The sequence below is a fragment of the Odocoileus virginianus genome, chromosome 3, assembly GCF_023699985.2.
Source record: "Odocoileus virginianus isolate 20LAN1187 ecotype Illinois chromosome 3, Ovbor_1.2, whole genome shotgun sequence".
NCBI lineage: Eukaryota > Metazoa > Chordata > Mammalia > Artiodactyla > Cervidae > Odocoileus > Odocoileus virginianus.
In genome coordinates this window covers 37,160,474-37,180,027 of record NC_069676.1, presented here as the reverse complement: position 1 = coordinate 37,180,027, position 19,554 = coordinate 37,160,474, and the positions used below count along the sequence as shown (strand labels likewise).

Below are 19,554 nucleotides of genomic sequence, written 5' to 3'. Positions count from 1 at the left end.
CTGGGTATACTTGGGGCCTCCTGAGAAGAAGTGGAACTTTCTTCTCTGGGGAAGGAGTGGAGGCAGAATGTTTTTGGGAAGAAGCAGATAGAAGGAGCCTTCTGATTAGTCTTTCTCTCTTTGAATTGCTATAGCTGGGTCACCCTTCAGTACCCCACACATACCCCGAAGATTTCAGGCTCCTCTATAGACCCTCCAGATCCACCTCCCAGTTTTGATCTCATCCAACCAAGTGTAGCCCTTAGACTGACAATCTGCATGACTTCTTTGATGCAAGGGGGTGGTGTATTCAGGGAGTCTTAGATATAGGGTCTGGCTTCTGTAATTATGAACACTGGGCAGAATAGGCTGGAAGTTCCTGTCCAGTTCTGGGCTTCCCTGTGTCTAGGACCCTGAATACTTCTGGGACTGTGGAATTATGGGGTCATCTCTCCAAATGAGAAACAAGGGGCAGAGAGGCCATAAACTAGAACACTGCCATAACAGCCCCTGTAGGACAGCAGCAGGGCCCCTGGCACCTGCCCCTAAAGGGTATGGTCTTTCCTTCTTCCATTAGCCTCACTGGCTAATTGGTTTAGAAACTGCCAGAGGGCAAGGGACATGCAATCTACATCTGTCCTGGATATCCATCCACAAACCCTGGTTTTTGCACCTCACTGCCTTATCCTGCTGGTTTTACTCACTCTGTCCACCCAGCCTCTGATCTTCTCATCAGAACATAACATTTACAAGAAAACCTGGGGTTCTGGGACCAAGGAGCTGATAGAAATGCCTGAGGCAAGGAGACAGCTGTTAAACTGCTACCCTGGCCTGAGGGGCCTTCCTCCCCTTTCCTGAGTCCTACTAACCCTTCCCTGCTGGAGTAGCCCCCACCCCAAACTTGACACCCCAGGCAGAACCTACCAGCTTTTTTGCTGCCAGTGGCTCCACTGTCCTGATGTTCAAGAAGTATCTGCTACATAAACAGATTATGAAATCTTTGGTAACTGGATCGATTTTGTTTTAATCATATCTCCCTTATAGGCTAGTTCAGGTGTTTTGCCCATGAAAGTGAAAGTGAACTCGCTCAGTCATGTCCGACTCTTTGTGACATAGAACCATAAAATACATTTTAGGAAAACAAAACAAAACAAAAAACATATATAAATACAAAATAAAATAATACATTTTGGACCTAAAAGGATCCTGAAGCACCTCTTTGAACCCCTGATAATTTGACCCTCTCACTAACTGCCCCACCCCCATCACACTACTTCCCTCTGCTGAGGTTTTGAGGCCTCTCACATTAGAGTCCTTCCTGTCCAGGCTGTGAGCTCTCTCTCAAGCGCATTTCTTTTACCTCCCATCCACACCCCAACATATTTTGGTTTATGTCTGGTGCAGCTGCAAAAATTGAAATAAAGGAACACAATTCAATTACCACCCCACAACCAGTAGGAGTGAACCCAGGGGTCTAATGGCACCAAGGGATGAGCAGGCTTAGAAAGCATGGCTGTCTCCCATAACCCAGGTTTTGCTCCACCCCCATTTTTGTTTTTTTTGGCTTTTTAAAAAATATTTACTTATTTATTTATTTGCCCCCATCAGTCTTGGTTGTAGCATGAAGGACCTTCGTTGCGTCATGCATTGTGGTACACCGGCTCAGTAGTTGTGGAGTGCGGACTCAGTTTCTCTAGGGCATGTGACATCTTAGGTCCCCAACCAGGGATCAAACCCAAGTCCCCTGAATTGCAAGGCAGACACTTAACCACTGGACCACCAGGGAAGTCCCTCCACCCCCATTTTTGTTTCACTGCTTAGTAGCAGCTGGTCAATTGTCTCAACCAAAGTCTGGTTCTCTGAGCCTAACTGAACCCGCCTGGACATCTGCCTCTCTTGGCTTCCTTCCCCAGCCACTGCTGCCAGGGGAGAAACTTGTGAGGGGACAGAAGGCAAATGCAGAGGGAGTTGGTCTTAGCCCTGAGTGTTCCTCTCAGCTTCACCGATGGACACCATGGTCTCAGGAGTGGACAGAGGCAGGAAGGCAAGGGTTCTGAGTGCCCTACAAAGGGCATGGGAATCTGGCAGGGGTGGGATGGCAGGTTTGCAAGGGCTCCTCCCTCAAATCCTTGATCTGAGGGAACAGCCTTCCTATCCAGCAGGGCACTGACTTTGTGTCCTGAGGGCACGACCATGGGCCTCTCTAGGGAACTGCTTCCTTCTGTCAGCCATTCTGGGCTGTGGCTCAGAACCTGTGGGTGGAGTGCTAAGTCATATTTCTAAGCCTCAGGCCACCCTGATGGCCTCCCTACTCCCATTTGCACAAATCTCACATGCTAACCACTTACTCAGGAGTCTTATCCCAAACCACAACTTCTTGAAGGGCTATTCCATTCAGAACAGAATTCTCTGGTTGTTCAGTGTGGCCTGGCGCTGTGATTATGTGTCAAATGAATGAAGGAATTCACTAATTAAATAATAATAAATCATGGGTATTCAAAGAATACCATTAGAATCCAAACTCTCCAAACAGGAAGGCCTTCTTACAATATCATCTCCAGTGCAGCTTGACTTACCCAGTTTCCCTCACTGTTCCAGCCTTGCCTCTCCTGCTCCCAAGTCCATCCAGAACTCAGAGACCCGGACATGCCTGCCCTGGGTACCATGATGAATTATGCAGGATATCCAAGCAGCCACGGCCTGGTCAGATGGGAACTAATGACAAAGGCCAACAGGAAGGCCCAGCCCTGGGCTGCTATTCTTTTTCCCCTCTAACTTCCTGGAAATGTTCACAGATCAGTGTGGCATCAAGAGCATAATCAAGGACATAGGCTCTTTAACAACTGTGTTTTTCTAGACTCTCCTTGCCCCAAACTGCCACACAGTACAAATGGAACCACACGACCTCATCTCAAAGCAAACAGTCAGGGAGGAGGGGGTCAACCTTCCAGCTGTCTATGCCAAAGGCCTGACCCTCCAGGTCCCTTTACTCCACAGTGCCAGAGTCAGGATTGGGAAGAGACCCAGGAAGCCCAATCTCTCTGCACCACAGCCAAGGCAGAGAAGAGGCTGGGCCTGTATTAAGGAAGAGCAAGGCTGACCCACTGGTCATACTCACTCTGTCCAGCCAGGACCTCTGGACTCTGACAGGGAGGAGACAGTGCTAGGGCATGGTGGACAAGCCTGAGTCTTGAACCCAGAGCGTAGAGACAAACCAGAATTGTAACATTAGAAGGCATTCTGGGGACTTCCCTGCCAGTCTGGTGCTTAGGACTCTGTGCTTCCAATGCAGCAGCTTGCAACTCCCATCCCTGGTAAGGAAACTAAGATCCCATATGCCACGTGGCAGAGCAAAAAAACCACCACCAACAGCAAAGTCCTGCTATATAGCACAGGGAACTATATTCAGTAACCTCTAATACACCATAATGGAAAAAATATATATAAGTATATATGTGTAACTGAATCACTTTGCTCTATGCCTCAAACTAACACAATATTGTAAAACAACTATACTTTGATTAAAAAAAACAACAAGGCATTCTGGAGATCTTCCATTCTAACCCCATATCCTAGGGTTCAGTAAGTTTTCTTGTGAAGTGTCAGACAGTAAATATTTTAGACTTTTCTGGCCACAGTCTCTGTCTAAATATTCACCTTTGTTTTCTTGTTTTACAACTCCTTTAAAATTTAAGAATGGCTCTTTGCTCTTGAGCCTTACAAAAAGAAACCGAGGGCCAGATTTGCCAACCCCTGTGTGGTCAAGCCCATGCTACACTGCCTCTCGGATACCTCTGACAAAGTGGTTCCTGGTGTCTGTGTGACAAATGCTTGCCTCCTTCACTATCAACTGGAATATAATCATCTGCCATTGTGTGGGATTCTTCAGCCTAAAAAGGCTGGATAAATCTTCTGAAATCAGAATCCTGAGAAAAATGCCCTGGCAGCCACCTTCATTGCTGAGCCCTAGCTCCTGATTGCCCTCCACAGCTCTCTTTTCCCTGGGACAATGACACCTGAGGCCCTGTGTGGGCCAAGTGGTCTGCTCCAACTACCCGCAGCCCCCATTTGAGTTCAAGAGAAGGCTGGCAGTCCTTCTGTGAACAGGAGAGTGCGCCTGGTTGCTGAGGGTACAGGTTGCAAGAGGGCTTAAAACCAAGCCTCCTGTATACCCTGGAAAATATCAGCAAGGCTTCCCAACATGAAGGAATCTAAACAAAGCCCCTCTCTCAGGTGCCACTTAGATTTGAGGGGAGGTATTTAGAAGAAAAGCAAGATAAAATAGGTACTGAATTAGGTCTTCATTCAGCTAGGTATTCTTGAGAATGGGTATCCACTATATGTTTAAGTCACGTTGGTTCCCTCAGGATGCTCCCTCTAGCCTCCTCTCACCATCTTCTTTCACTCATTCCTCCTTGCTCTTTCTCCAGCTCTCCTTCCCACCTGGGCTCTGCTCCCTGGGGCAAGCAGGAACTTGCTTTCATAAGCAGGCCCCTCTTCTCTTGGTCTGCTCCCCAGCTCTTTGCCCACCCCCTTCCATGTGCAGGGGAGAACCTGCATTCAGGGATGGGGAAGTATTCCAGCCTTGAAACTCAATTCCAGTTCCTGTTGTACATATTACCCACAGTGGCTTCTCAGTCATAACCTCCAGGATGGCTCTCAGATTGTATATGGGAGCTCACATGTTTGTTTTCTAACAAATAAACACCATGGATATGTGTCCCACTTTACACAGGGAAGACCTGGGTTTCAACTCCTGCCCTCTCCAGACTAAAGGCTCTCAGAACCACTAGGATAACAGAGAATTCCCTGTCAGTTCAGTGGTTAGGACTCTGCACCTCCACTTCAGTGGGGAGGAGTTTGATCCCTGCTCTGGACCCTGAGGACAAAAAAAAAAAGTAGGATGACATATGGTGGGTTATTTTCCCCTCAGGGTTCCAATCACCTGAACATACTTGAAGTAAGAGAGAATAAGAGATAAGGGAGAGTTTCTTCTGAGACTTATCTACTACAGGAAAGGAGTATAGTGGCAGGTGACAAAAACACAAAAATAACTCCAGTGGGCACTGTTCTAACCATTACAATTAATCCAGTTTTACAACAACCCATGATGTATGTGCTAGGGTTCACTAGTGGCTCAAACAGTAAAGAGTCTGCCCGCAATGCAGGAGACCTGGGTTCAATCCCTGGGTTGGGAAAATCTGCTAGAGAAGGGAATGGCAACCCAATCCCAGGATTCTTGCCTGGAGAATTCCACAGACAGAGGAGCCTGGCAGGCTACAGCCCATGGGCTCACAAAGAATCGGACACGACTGAGCGACTGACACACATGATGCGTGTGCTACTATCATCTTTATGTTGCATGTGGGAAAACTGCAGCACAGGGATGTTAGTAGCTAACCCAAGGTCATACAGAAAATGAGTAACAGGGTTGGGGTCTGAACACTGGCTGGTGCTGATAGCTCATGGTGAAAGGTGCAGCTTCGGGACTAGGGACCAGGCTTGATCACTCAAAGAGTTTTTGTGTAATAGAGTTTTATTAAAGTGAAAAAGGGACACAGAAAACTTCTGACATGGACATCAGAAGGGGGACGACAGTGCCCCCACTTGCTAGTCTTATCAAGGCCTTATATACTTTTACCAGACCCATGTCCACAACATACATCTTAAATTAACAAGATTAGAACTAACAACAGAAAGGTCTTACCAGACCCATTCCCATAACATACATTTTAAGATGACAGGGTTAGTCAAAAGGTTCTCAAGAAGAAACATGTCCTCGAGCAAGAAAAATTGTTATGTTGCCTAAGATTAAAAAAATGTAGAAAAAATCATTTATCCTTTTCCCCTTGAGAGCCCCAGACCCCTTTCTCCTTCTTGAGGGCTCGGGACCCCTCTCTCCTCCTCCTCCCCCTTCCCCTCCTCCTCTGGGACCCTGGACTTCTTATCAACCTGCCTAGGAATTGACTTTCAGTGCCATCCTCTGGGAAGAGTCTCCTTCAGGAGTTTATGCCTAGGCAGAGACCTGAAGCTTAATTAGGGATTATACCTACATGAAGCAGCAAAGTGCGAGCCTTCTAGGTGAGTGAACAACATGGCCAAAGACAGAGGCAACAGCCTGGCAAGAGTGTGTCAGACCTTCATTTCATGTAAATGGTACTGATGGCTGAAGGATGCACTGAAATGAGTGCAAATGACCCTTCAGAAAATTTTTTGCCCATTTGGAAGCTAATAGGGTAAAATATAGGCTGGAAGAAACAGAAATAGAGAAGACCTAGATTTGAGGAGACAAAAATCAGTAGGACTTGATCCTAGCAATTTGTTGGGTTTCACTTATTTACTCTGCAGATATATAGTGAGTATTAGCTGTATATTCAGCACTATGATAGAGGAGCTGTATATACCATGTTGAATAGTGCATTTATCATTCTTGCTCTGTGTTCAAGCTCAGGCTCAGAGAGGAAGAGCACGGGATCCAAGGTTGTCTGAAGTTTCTGTTAGGGCAAGTGGAGTTCCTCACACCAAACTGACCAATTAGTGAGGTCACTTTGCAGTCACTCCAGTGGGTCTTGAACAGTATCTTATTGAAGCAGAACATATCAGAGTGATATGAATGCCTCAAGGAAAAGAACAATTTCCCCAAATTTTGTTTCTGTCATATATGTGGAAGCCTGTATTGGATCAATATGTGCAATATACTTCTCAATGAGGGCCAAGTTAAACAAACAGACCCTGTAAACCTTGGGTGACAGATGACCAAACGTCTATAATTCTGTAACTCCTTGAAGGACCCTATCATGCCTCACTCATTTTCTGTTGTTATTGTTCTTATAATGTGGACAGATGAAAGTGGGTGGATAAATGGATGGAAGGGTCATTCGTGCATATGATGGATGAATGGAAAGGCAGAGGGATGAATGAAAAATGAATGGTTATTTGGGTAAGTGGATGAGTGCTTGCATGGAAAGAAAGTGAAGTCGCTCAGTCGTGTCCGACTCTTTGTGACCATGGACTGTAGCCTACCAGGCTTCTCCGTCCATGGGATTTTCCAGGCAAGAGTACTGGAGTGGGTTGCCATTTCCTCCTCCAGGGGGTCTTCCCCACCCTGGGATCAAGACCGGGTCTCCCGCATTCTAGGCAGACGCTTTTACCGTCTGAGCCACCAGGGAAGTCGCATGCATGGAGAAAAGATGCTGAACGGAAGGATTACAGATGGAGGTGAAAAGATCCACAGACGAAGTCGGTGTAGGGTATGCTGAGTCTAAGGTTTCTGAGGGCAGGTAGCAAGAAAGGGGTGAATTGATCTGAGAAGGAAAGTTGGAAGCACCCAGGTTTTATGCGAGATTCTTCCACTTCACGGCCACTCAGGGGCACAGCAAACTCAATCCCGCCAGGTTCCTACAGACCACACCCTCGAGCGCGGGAGCCTCGCAGGAGTCCTCCCTAACACAAAAGCCTCTGGGTAGACGGGGGTCGGAAATACAGGAGAGCACCAGAGCTTGGTCGCCGCACTTACGACCCTTTTGGGTACATGCGGGGACGCGCTTTCCTGAGCGGCTGCTGGACCCTCTGGGTCTGGCTGATTAGAAAACTCATGGCTTAAACTGATTCTCTAGCCGCCTCCACCCATTCTGACCAGGCAGTTTTTCCTATCTGTGATAGCAGAATGGGCAGCCGGGGTTCTCGCCTGGCGCGTTTCCGGGGGCACCATAGAGAGGTGGTCCTCCGCCTGCCCAGTCCGCCGTCTCCCGCGTGTGAGCGTGCCTACGTCATTTTCGGTTGCCTCCGACTGGATGAGGAGCGCCGGCTTCTGAGGAGAACGCCGCCGGGTCGCGCACACCCGGAGGCAGGCGATAAGCGTGGAGTGGTCTGAATTTGAACGCTGAGTCTCGAAGGGCAGTGGGGGCCCGCAGTCTGGTTCTTTCCCCACTGCCTTCGGAGGGCAGCTGTGAGTTCAGGGAGCGCCTGAGAGAAGGAAACAAGGCTTCTCTGAGAGCCTGAGGAAGGAGAGCAGAGTTGGGGACAGCTTTGAATCACCAGCGTAGCTTGGAGGCAGGTCCGCAGGTGCGTCCCCTGCTCCTCGGCTCTGAACTGGCGCATCCACACCAACCGGCAGCGCGTTAAGATGGCAGGCAGTGCCACTACTAATCCCTTGCAGACACTTCAGGAGGAAGCCGTGTGTGCCATCTGCCTGGACTACTTCCAGGATCCCGTGTCCATCGGCTGTGGTCATAACTTTTGCCGAGGGTGTGTGACCCAGCTGTGGGGCAAGGAAGATAATGAGCAAGACAGGGAGGAAGAGGAAGATGAATGGGAGGAGGACGAGGACGACGACGAGGCAGTAGGGGCCATCGGTGGATGGGGCAACTCCATTCGGGAGGTTTTATACCAGGGGGATGCTGACGAGGAGTTGTTCCAGGACCAAGAGGATGATGAACCCTGGGTCGGTGACGGTGGCATAAGGGACAGAATGGATTATGTGTGGGACCAAGAAGAAGAGGAGGAAGATACGGACTACCACCTGGGAGGCTTGAGACATGACCTGAGAATTAACGTCTACCTGCAAGAGGAGGAGATTTTGGAAGAATACGATGAGGAGGACCAAGAGCTGTACCCTGACACTCACCTGGCCCCGCCTCCAGCCCCTCCACGGCAGTTCACTTGCCCCCAATGCCGAAAGAGCTTTAAGCGTCGCAGCTTTCGTCCCAACTTGCAGCTGGCGAACATGGTCCAGATAATTCGCCAGATGTGTCCCACTCCTAATCGAGAGAGCCGGGTGAATGATCAGGGCATCTGCTCCAAACACCAGGAAGCTCTGAAACTCTACTGTGAGGTGGACAAAGAGGCCATCTGTGTGATATGTCGAGAATCCAGGAGCCACAAACAGCATAGTGTGGTGCCATTAGATGAAGTGGTACATGAGTACAAGGTAAGCAGCATGGGAAAATGTGGGGATTTGAAGGAAGTGAAGGAGAAACCAGGGCAGCTGGGTACTTTGTAGCTGAGCCTCTTTTTTTTGTGAGGGATGAGGTACAGGGTGAAGAGAGATGGACGTATGTGGAGAAAAGAAACATTGGCTGAGGCTGACTGGCTTCCCCAGAGGAAACTGAGTAAAGACTAAAGACAGTAATCAGGAGCTGATCACTGTCTTTACTCCCTTTCAATTTGCCCAGGTGTAAGGGGGTACAAGTGACAGCCTCCTCCCCACTCCCCGACTTAATTTCCCACTTATATAAGTACTGAGTCTATACCTGACCAAGACTCCAGGACCCTTAATACACAGGAATGGAAAGCTATAGTGCTTGTAGATAACTAAACATTTAGGACACAGCACAAGCAGTGTCAAAACTGAGGGCTAATTGGTAGACCAAAAAGCCAGGGTGTGGTTCCTGCTAATAAGAGCAGCTGGACATACCTGCCTAATAAGTCTGGAGTTACTTTCCTGCCTTCAGTGCGGCCCATTTCCCCTGTAGAGAAAGGCAGAGGACATAAACATCAGAATAAACCTGCCCTGATCATTTTCCTTACCTGCTACTTTATCATAGCAGAAGTTAAGGATTTAGAATCAGATGATCTGGCTCTAAAACTTACTGTCTAATCTTGGGCAGCCCTCAATCTCTTAGCTTTACTTTTCCCCTAGGCTTGTTAAGATGAAGAGAGATCTTATATGAAAGTATTTTATAAACCATAAAGCACTAAACAGATGTTTCTTTGGCTTTCCACTAGTTTCCTCTAATTTATTTGGGTTCTGATTTGGTTAAAACCTTGCTTTCTAGTTCTGATCTGAGTATTAGAGAATTATCTCAGTGACAGCATGAAGACTGTCAAAAAGCCTAAATGGATATGACTCCTAGCAGTACCCAAAGGAGAGAAAGGTTGTCTTCAGGTCCATAAAAATCTTAGTAGCAGTTGCTTATGTCTCAGTAGTGCTTTACAGTTTATAAAGTGTATTTTCTCATATTCTACAGCAGTGGTTTTCAAACTGTGGGTTTTGATCAATTAGTGGGTCTTAAATGGGTCATGCCCAGCATTATTTTTAAATGAACTGAGAAAATATCGAGTGCATGGGAGCATAGTAAAGGTAAGTATTGTTTTATGAAACTTTTAAATTATATGTACACTGGTGTATACTTGGGCCACAAAACATATCGCTTACTCTGGGTTGCAGTCAAAACACAAACAGAACCCTGCCCTATAGGCATTATGTATTAGATATTATCATCCCTCACCCACCCACCCCCGCAACCCCGCCGCCCCGTTTCACAGTAACTGTTGGTAAGTACACAGTTAAGACACAAATCTTCATTAAAAAACCATTGCTAATTCCATCATGTTCATATGATTTAAGGATAAACCCTAGTATCTGCTTTCCCCCCAGGGTAATAATTAAGTTTGCTTATAGAAGAAACTATGTCCTCTACCTCTACTTCTGGGGTTTAGTACCTAAAGCTAAGGAGAGGAGGTAACCTTTCATTCCTCTGCTAGGATTTCCTGAAAAGAATTTCTGAAACCAAAATTTTAATTGAAAGCTAGTTTAGACAAGAGAAAAAGAGGTGATCTCTTTATCTTGGGAAGCCAGCTAACACTCATTTGAAACCTCGGAAATTACTTATAAAGCACACTTGTAAGTATAAACAGCACAATCAAGTTAAATTGGAGATAATCCCTTTCAAAATATATACTATTTAAAAGAAAATAAAACTTTTTTTTTCAAACATATACCAGAACTTAGGTTGATGGTGATACCAAACACAGGAATTACACTGAAGAGGTAATAATTGTGTAGGCCTTCTTTATATGGTTTATAGTTTGTTTTTTATTGGTAAACATGCATCTTACAGTAGCATGATTTAGAATCTTATGATACAATAATAGTTAACATTATATGGAACTGTTTTTGTATAATGGTTTATTTAATTTGCTATACATTAGCCACCACACACTTCTGTTTACATTAAATTCTCTCTTGTCAGCTATTAATTCACCAAAATTTTAATCTCCTTTGGAGGTGATCAAGCTTTTTTAGTTTTAGGGGCTACAGTAGGAAGTTGTTACTCATAGACTCAGGGAACAGTTTAGTGATTTTCAGAAATAGAAAAGAAAGCATTCTGTCCTCCTTCCTTCACACATTATATCAGCATTGCCGGGTATGAGGAAAGTTATAGTTTATGAAATCATACTTAATATTGTAATGTTAAAAAGAAAAAAAGATTTAATTTTTCATAATATAAGAAATAAATTGGAAAGAACTCCTTGGCTGGTGGGAATACAAAGACAGACCAAGAAGTATTCAGAGTAAAGCCTATAATCTGAGTTATATAACAAACTGGATACCCAGAGATGTTTGTTGTGGATATGGTACCATTCATACTGCTATTCCTTAAAGTTTAATTTTGTATAAGAGGCTTTTTTAGCTCTGAAACACTTACTTATTTACATCTTCCATTTTGTTCATCCCATGAGTTAAGAGTTCATCTTGACTCTTCAAGCTAGAATCAGAGGATTATGGAAGTAAGATTGTTTAGATTGACCAAGGGCACCGTTAAATGGTGTCAGGTTTTAGCCAGCAGACAGGTGTATAAAAAGAAAATGAACAAAGATTTCACTTGTTGAGGCTCAGGCATAACTGGATGCCTGTATTGCCCTGCCACCCAGCTGCCGCCGGTAAAATCATTCATCGCTCTGCAAGAGGGACCAGAGGCTTCCATCATCAGTACTCCTGCTTTTCTGTTCTTTTCCTTGAGGTAGCTAAAGGTAGCAGCCAAAAAATTTTTTGAGGCTTTTATCAAGTTTGTATTCCTGAATGATGCAGAAGATAGGGTCAGCTTCTTCAGATGAGTTATCTGAAAGTGTTGGGCAGTGACACATGCCAAACACTGTTAAAAGTTATGCCACTAAAAACAGTGAAGTATTCTGCAAAGCACAATTTTCTGCAGTTTTAAGATTGGACAGTATTGGAATATTAATAAGAATCTTCAAAGGCCATGAATACCTGCCTAATACTAAATAACTCTTTTAATTGCAAAGGAGAAAAAAATGGAGAAACTAGTGAAACCTTGCATCCCGAGTGCCGCCATAACTTTGAGAGGAAATTGAGGAATTCCAGAATTTCTTCATCAACTTCTGCATCTGAATTCATTGACTGAGCCTATCAAACATCGGGTTTAAAAAACAAAACAAACATCAGCTCATCCTTTGCTCTTAGTGGAGATTAATCTACTGACAAAGAAAATCGTACTTTGCTTTGTTCAGAGTAAGGCTTTAAAAACTCTGGATGTGCTATTTTCACTAAGCCTAGCACTAAAGACAGTATTTTTGAGGTTGTATGAAATGAAATTAGTTGGAAGAAAAAAATAGAGAAGTATATGTTAATGGCACTACAGCAATGGCATGTTTTAGATCTGGGTCTTTGTCAGAAATTGAAGAAAACTGGAGAGATGTACTGTAGCAGTCACCACCAAGCATTGACTTCATCAGCCTGCCCATAAACTGCTGGAAATCTTAAGCCTTGCTGTCAGCATAACTGTTGTGAAAAGTAGTCCATCTGATCCCAGTTTGCCTTGGTTTTCAAAAATCTGAATGCTGTTCAGAGTATTTCCTGTCATGCACTGAGTTTCCTTGATCAGAAAACTTGGTTCACCTGAACTTCTTATGGACAGAACAACTACTTTGGGACACCAGTGATAAAGAATCTGTATTTTAAAACTTAAAGCAGAATTTAACACATTGAAGCTTAAAATAAATACATTGACCCTGAAATGTCAAGGAACAGACACCAACATCACTGCTTGTTATGAAATGAGCACTTTAAGCACTTGCCAAAAATCTCTACAAATGGCAAACTCATATGAAAAATGTCAGTTTTCTTGGCTAATCTTTCAAGAACCAGATTCATGAATGTTATTTCCAGGAAAAAAAAAAGGGGGGGGGAAATCTAAAACTATTCTGGGTGATGTTTTGTTGACTTTGTTCTTAAAACCTACCTGTGGTAACTTTGGGAAGAATGTCTCATGTTTCACACTTAATGTTCATTTCTCACTAGAAGAACTTCAGGAGTTTGTGGAACTCAAAGTTGGATTGTTTTGACTAGAAATTTTCAGATTTTAATCCTACATTATTCCATTTTTCTCCTTATATCTTAAAAGCTTTTTTTTTAAATTGGTATAACTAACTGTGGGAGAAAATACCGCAAGAGTGTTGTCAAAGCAGCTTGTGTTTTGTTGCATTTTCTACACCATCCAGGAAAGAAAAGTTAAGGCTTAACAGTGACATGGTTATTATATCATTTGAATAAATTTTTGCCTTCCAAAATTTACCATTTCTTTGATTAATTTTAGTCATGAAACTTAATTTTGTAATTTTAAATAACATTGAAGGAAGGAGAATGTGAGGTGTTAAGGTATATGGAAAGAAAAGGTGTGGGTTACAAAAACATTGAGAAAAACTGATATATATCCAAATCCATCAGATGCTCATCTGTTTATTGAATGTCTTCCCTACTAGGTTCAGCTGTTGACTGCTGTATCACAAGTCAGACTGTTTAAACTTGCTCCTCTCTACTGTGGCTGTACCCTGGACCTTTTCTTCACACAGACTTGCTACAAACCTGAAATCCTGAACTCCAATTGTACCATGAATTTAGCTCTTTGCATTCTAGTACAGTTAAACACACTCCAGTTATACATGCCCTTCATCTTTATGGAGGCCACTGTTCCACTGACTCCTAATTTTTTCCTTTCCCCATTTATCAGACATTTGCTAGCCTTACTTACTATCCTTCTGACCCTGTACCTCAAGATGAGTCTTGGCACAAAGAACTGATCCATGTTGTGTTCTAGACCAGGGTTTCTCAACCTCAGCACTCTTGTCATTTTGAATGAGATAATTCTTTGCTTTGGGGGGTGGGATATAGTCTATGCATTTGAGGATGCTTAGCAGCATCTGTGGATCCCACCTACTAGATGTATGGAGCACTCCTCCACCAGTTGTGACAACCATAAATGTCTCAGATGTTGCCAGATGTCTTGGAGGGAGTGGTGCAAAAGTATCCTTGGTTAAGAACCACTGCTTTAGTCTCGGAAAAGTTAGTCCTATCTGCAGACCTGCCATTACTGGCCTCACTTAGGCCGTATAGTCAGTACCTGGCAAGGAGGTTTAAAAGTGTTCGGGGAAGAATAGCCTCACCCAGCTGGAATTTTATTAAATGCAGTCATAGCATCAATGGATTAACTAAGACCCCTACTTCTCCCAGTTCTTGGCATACAGGTAACAGGGTCAACAGGCCTTTTTTTAAACTGAGTTGCCTATATAACTGCCATCAAGGACTAAGATAAAGCAGTATATGAAATAAGATCTAGAAACAATGAATAATAAAAGGCAATCACTTCAGCTATTCCTTAGTTTTAGCAGAGCCATACGGCAGTATTTAAGTATTCAGAACTAAGACCAGAGCCTCTGTTCCTGTCAGAGAGGGAGTAGCCCTGGACTGATCCATCAGCCCTTAAAGCACTTCTTTAAAACCTAAGGTTCCTCTGCCATTGGCCATCAACCTCTGGTCCCTGTGCCATGCCTCCTGAAGCCTTTATAGGACCTAGAGATTCTGTGCTGTTTCCCACCCCTTATCCCTGACCCCCTTTGGAAGCTATCCTATAACAGTAAAATTATCACATATTTATTGACCAATAAATTTGGGTTACAAAGAGGAGGCAGGGACAGTAGCCCTCTATACCAGCTCTAAGGACTTTCTGCAATGATGGAAGTATTCTAAATCTGTGCTATGCAATATGGTACAGGTACCACTGACTACATAGGACTTCTGAGCTCTTGCAATGTGATTAGTACAACTCATTTATTTTAAATAGTCACATATGGCTTGTGGTGGTTTAGTCGCTAAGTCGTGTCTGACTCTTGTGGCCCCATGGACTGTAGCCTGCCAGGTTCCTCTGTCCATGGGATTCTCCAGGCAAGAATACTGGAGTGGGTTGCCATTTCCTTCTCCAGGGGATCTTCCTGACCCAGGAACTGAACCCAGGTCTCCTGCACTGCAGACAGATTCTTTACTGAATGAGCTACAAGGGAATCAAATCACATTGGACTGTATAGTTCTATACAGAAACAGGTTGAATTTTGATCCTTCCTAGGACTCTCAAGAGTAGTAAAGTCCAAATGGAAGGTGCAAAAGGAAAAGACAATTTTCTTTTCTCAATCAGGAGAGAGGCTGTAAGGTTATATTTTTAGGTATAAAAGGAGAAAAGGCGGCTTTTTTTGTTGTTTAAATCTGACCAAAATGGCCTTGAGCCAGTTACACTTGTGATCCATATAGATCACATGTGGGAGATGTGACAGGAGAATTCTAATGGAAAGTAGCTAAAAACTGTTACCTGCTTTCCCAAAAGAGCTGGGGCTAGAACCTCAAAACAATACAAGTTTAAATATAAATAAGCTTTTATTTGGTTTAACTTTTTAATGATAGTGTCTGCCCACAAATCAGAGCCCTCAGAGAATCTTGGACTTGGGGCAACAGCTCACCTGTGCATGTGGGAAGTATAGGAGGAGATGCCACAAGGCTCCTGTTATCAGGAGACCTGCTACTCTTCTCCCCAACTCTCCTGCTTCCAAAGAAGGGTGAAAATGGATACCTTAGGGATTTGAATTAGAAATAGCCTTAAAGAACAAGGAGGCTTATTCCTCCTAGCTGCATTCAGGCTGAGACCTTCCTTGCCTTTTCCCCCATCCTAAAAGATTCAGATCCAGAGTTGGTCAGGGCCTTCTGGTTGACAGTTCCACTTGTCATCAAGCAGGGCCCTGCAAAGACAAAGGAGGATCCAGGTGGTCTGCAAGAAGATCCCTGGAGGTCACACCCCCTTTTTGACTACCATTTCCTAGGCGTGTAAAATCCCTTCTCTCCCTCTATAGCAAAGGATGGAATTTCTCAGCACCCTCTGGCTATTTAACCCAGGTGTGAGCAGGGAAACGTTACATGGGCTGAGGGCTGTCTGCTTCTCAGCTCTCATATCTTGTAGTAAGCTGCTGCTGCTGCTGCTAAGTCGCTTCAGTTGTGTCTGACTCTGTGCAACCCCATAGACAGCAGCCCACCAGGCTCCTCCATCCCTGGGATTCTCCAGGCAAGAACACTGGAGTCGGTTGCCATTTCCTTCTCCAATGCATGAAAGTGAAAAGTGAAAGTGAAGTCACTCAATCATGTCCAACTCTTAGAGACCCCATGGACTGCAGCCCACCAGGCTCCTCTGTCCATGGGATTTTCCAGGCAAGAGTACTGGAGTGGGGTGCCATTGCCTTCTCTGTGTAGTAAGCTGGTTAGCCTCAAGTTTCCATTTCAACACAATCGCCTGACCCTGGTTCATATGAAATTCTCTTCCTGGTAAAAAGCTGAGAACAAGCACCCTGGGTCACATTTTGTTTCTCCCTACCACTGAGTGCTGTTTTAAATCCTGTAACAAAGCAAAGAAGTATGCCTTTTGCTGGCATTTCTTACAGTCTTGCCTGGAATATAGCCACTTGCCCAGATCATGCCCACTTTCACAGCCTGTGACTCTGCACATCTGGTAAAGCAGGGGTCCCCAACAGGGTCACATAGTAGGAGGTGAGTGATGAGAGAAACCAAAACCACCTCCCCACCCTGCCCCCATCCGTGGAAAAACTGTCTTCCATAAAATGTTCCCTGGTGCTGAAAAGGTGGGGGACCACTGTGCTAAAGTACCCAGAGCCTGGGGAATGCCAGTCCATCTCTTAGGGAAGACCCACAGGATATGTTAGCAGCTTTCTGAGGGACTGTTAGACCTCAGACTTCTGCCTAAGACGAACAAGGGACCTTTCAAGAGATTAAAAAATGGCATGTGATTGCTTTATAAATCTATTTCCAGCATTGATTTAATGCCACATCCCTGCCTCTGACTAGGAAGAATGGAACAGAACCTATAATTATAGTCTCACATTTCCCTGTCTTCAGCCTTTTTGAACTTAATTCTTTAGGCCTCAATCATTACATAGCTTCTGTATACAGAACCTGACTCTAGACCCTGGAATGGAGGAAGCAGGGTAGAGATGGACTGGAAGAGATGTTAAACCCCTCACTCATAAGACCTTTGGTAAATCTTCTATTCCTTCCTTTATAAGAGTCTCATGATCCTCCAGGAGACCCTCTTGTTCAGCTTCTGAATTCTTACTTTTTTCTAGTCTTACTCCTCCAACCTAGCCTCCACTTTGACAACAAATGCCTTTCAGTAAGATCAAGGGTAGGCAGGTAGGCAGGAGAGGGATGAGATAATCTTTAAGAGACTGTCCTGGGCTTCAGGACAAAATCACTAGGGTGAACTGCCTACCCTGGATTTCACTCTGCCTTCTCTCTTGAAATAATCATCCTCAAACTTGTGCATGCAAACCATGCACAAGTTTGTATATCTCCTCCCCAAGCTGATCCCTCTGCCTAGAATGTCCTGCCTTTAACTACTTGCTCCTAACTAGTCAGCCTGTGAGGTTGACCACCAAAGTTAGAATCTTCCACATGCGAAACCCTCTACCTGGTGCTGGGAATGCAAAATGTGAGCAGAAACAGCCTAATCCCTATCCTTAGGGCACTCACAGGAGAGGCTGGCAGAATTTAAGAGACCCAACGCACACTGCACTACTAGTAGGACAGCATTAAATAAAGGAGCCTGACATACACCTGAGGGTCACAGAGGGCCTCCCAGATGTGGCAACTTGAGCTGAGACCTGAAGGAAGCTTAGATTTAACTAAGGGGAGGGGGGAGGGGTGGTGGTGGTGATAAGACATGGTGGGCCTTCCAGACAGAACAATGCATATTCTGTCTGTATGGGAGAGAATTGATGGATGAGTTGGAGGAGCAAGGGAGGGCCAATGTTGTCGTAACAGTGGAGTGTGGGGTATGCCAGAGCCAACCACACTGAGTCTGCAGAAGGATAGTAAAACAAAGGGAAGCCATCTGCCCAGGGCTGGCAGTCAGCAGGCCCTCCGGTCCCAGCCATACACCTTTCCCTTAGGTCCTCCCTCATCTCAGCATTCAAGGGAAGACCTCTCCCACCTCTTGAATGCTGGCAGGAGGGGATGGAGGCCTCTGCTCCTGGAGATCATGGGCCTCCAACAAGAAATCTGAAGGACTCTTTCCAGCTGTGTGGGTCCTAGGGGCTTCCTTCAGGAAAGGAATGGTGAGACAGACTTCCTTAGAAGAGCATCTCCAATTTCTTCTGTGGGATTCTTACCTTGTGTGGACTAGAGGTGGTGCCCATGAGGACAGGGGAAAGATGGGGCTGCCCAGGGGCTAAGACAATAAGTAGGTGAGACAGCAATAAGTTCAGAGCCAGAACTGGTTCTACCTACAGGGTATGGGCTGCCTGGAAAAGTGGGAGGATAGCTTGGAGGAGAGCCGAGTCTTCCCTAAAGGGCAGATGAGAGCCTCCAGCCGCCTTCCATTTCCCTGAGGTTGGAGAAGAAATTCCCTGAATGAGAAGGAAGAGGTCTGGCCCAACTTGGCCAGTGTAGTAAGTAGACTTTGTTGAGAAAGGCGCAGCTGATTCTCAAACTGTCCAGCAGCTGAGGGACAGCACTGCTGGAAGGGGCCAGGATTCCTCTGCTAACCAAAACAACCTACAGCCTCCTCAACAGGAGTGACGAGTCCAGGCGGACCCGTAACCAGGGCCAAGTGAGGGCTTCCATGCCAGGGGTCCCCAACTTCTGGGATCTAATGCCTGATGATCTGAGGCAGAGTTGATGTAATAATAATAGAAATAAAGTGCACAATAAATGCAATGTGTTTGAATTATCCTGAAACCACCCACCCCCACGTCCATGGAAAAACTGTCTTAAACAAAATTGGTCCCTGGTGTCACAAAGGTGGGGAACCACTGCAGCAGGGAGCCATAGCGTGCCCTTGAGGGAAGCAGGCTTGCATGTGGCTGTGCTGCAAAGGTCACTCCACCCCCACCTCTACTCAGAGCCAAAGCCAAAGAAGTCCCTAGCATTCCCAGGGTCAGGGCAAGGCCTCCTTCAGCTAAAGGCTGTCCTTCAGTGGTGCTGTGGCCTGCCAGCCTCCCCTCCAAGAGAGGAGAGACCAGGTGTGGCTGTAAAAGAGCTCTGAAGTGGGAAGCCAGAATCCCTCAGGGTGCCTGGTCAACGGGGAAGGCCACTACATCCCATTTCTCTCTCTCCTCTACTGGCATTGCCAGCTTAGTCCTGGTGAGCACCAGGGCAAATCCCAAATTCCCTCCTTGACCCCATAGGAGGGGCTACTGCCAGAATCATCTGAAGATTAAAGACAAGTGTGGGGAGAAGCCTGCGGGTTCAGAAAGTCACCTTCAACTGTCTCAGAGCAGAGACAGGGCAGGGAGGACCTGGGAGGGGCTGGGCAGGGGTGGGCTGGGAACCTGGGAGGGCAAGGATCCTCTGGGAGGCTTCTGGAAGAGAATCTGGTGTTCAGAAAGGTCCCATCTTTGAGCCAGTATGAGTGACCTTACAGGCTTCTTTTAAACCTGGTTTCCTCGCACCCTGCCTCAAGGACGCAGATTCCACAGGGGTATCCTGGACAAAATTCAAGAAAC

At 45.5% G+C, this 19,554-nt stretch overlaps 1 protein-coding gene across 2 annotated transcripts; it reads left to right on the top strand.

Moving 5' to 3' along the window:
* The first annotated feature begins 5 nt into the window (after positions 1 to 5).
* On the top strand, positions 6 to 18,766 carry TRIM52 (tripartite motif containing 52). 2 transcript variants are annotated; one of them, XM_020912226.2, is made up of 2 exons: positions 6 to 8,908; positions 13,483 to 18,766. In XM_020912226.2, the coding sequence occupies exons 1-2, from the start codon at positions 8,105 to 8,107 to the stop codon at positions 13,798 to 13,800; spliced, it is 1,122 nt and encodes a 373-aa protein (XP_020767885.2). In that variant the 5' UTR covers positions 6 to 8,104; the 3' UTR covers positions 13,801 to 18,766. The 2 variants fall into 2 exon arrangements, with proteins under 2 accessions (XP_020767885.2, XP_020767886.1); XM_020912227.2 differs by lacking the exon at positions 13,483 to 18,766 and adding an exon at positions 12,007 to 13,290.
* Positions 18,767 to 19,554: the final 788 nt, after the last annotated feature.

What these genes read in the sequence shown, in the direction of transcription:
- TRIM52 (XM_020912226.2), top strand. Translation starts at nt 8,105, where the DNA reads ATGGCAGGCAGTGCCACTACTAATCCCTTGCAGACACTTCAGGAGGAA. An exon ending in AAGTGGTACATGAGTACAAG is followed by an intron (nt 8,909 to 13,482) that starts GTAAGCAGCATG and finishes CTTCCCTACTAG; the next exon opens with GTTCAGCTGTTGACTGCTGT.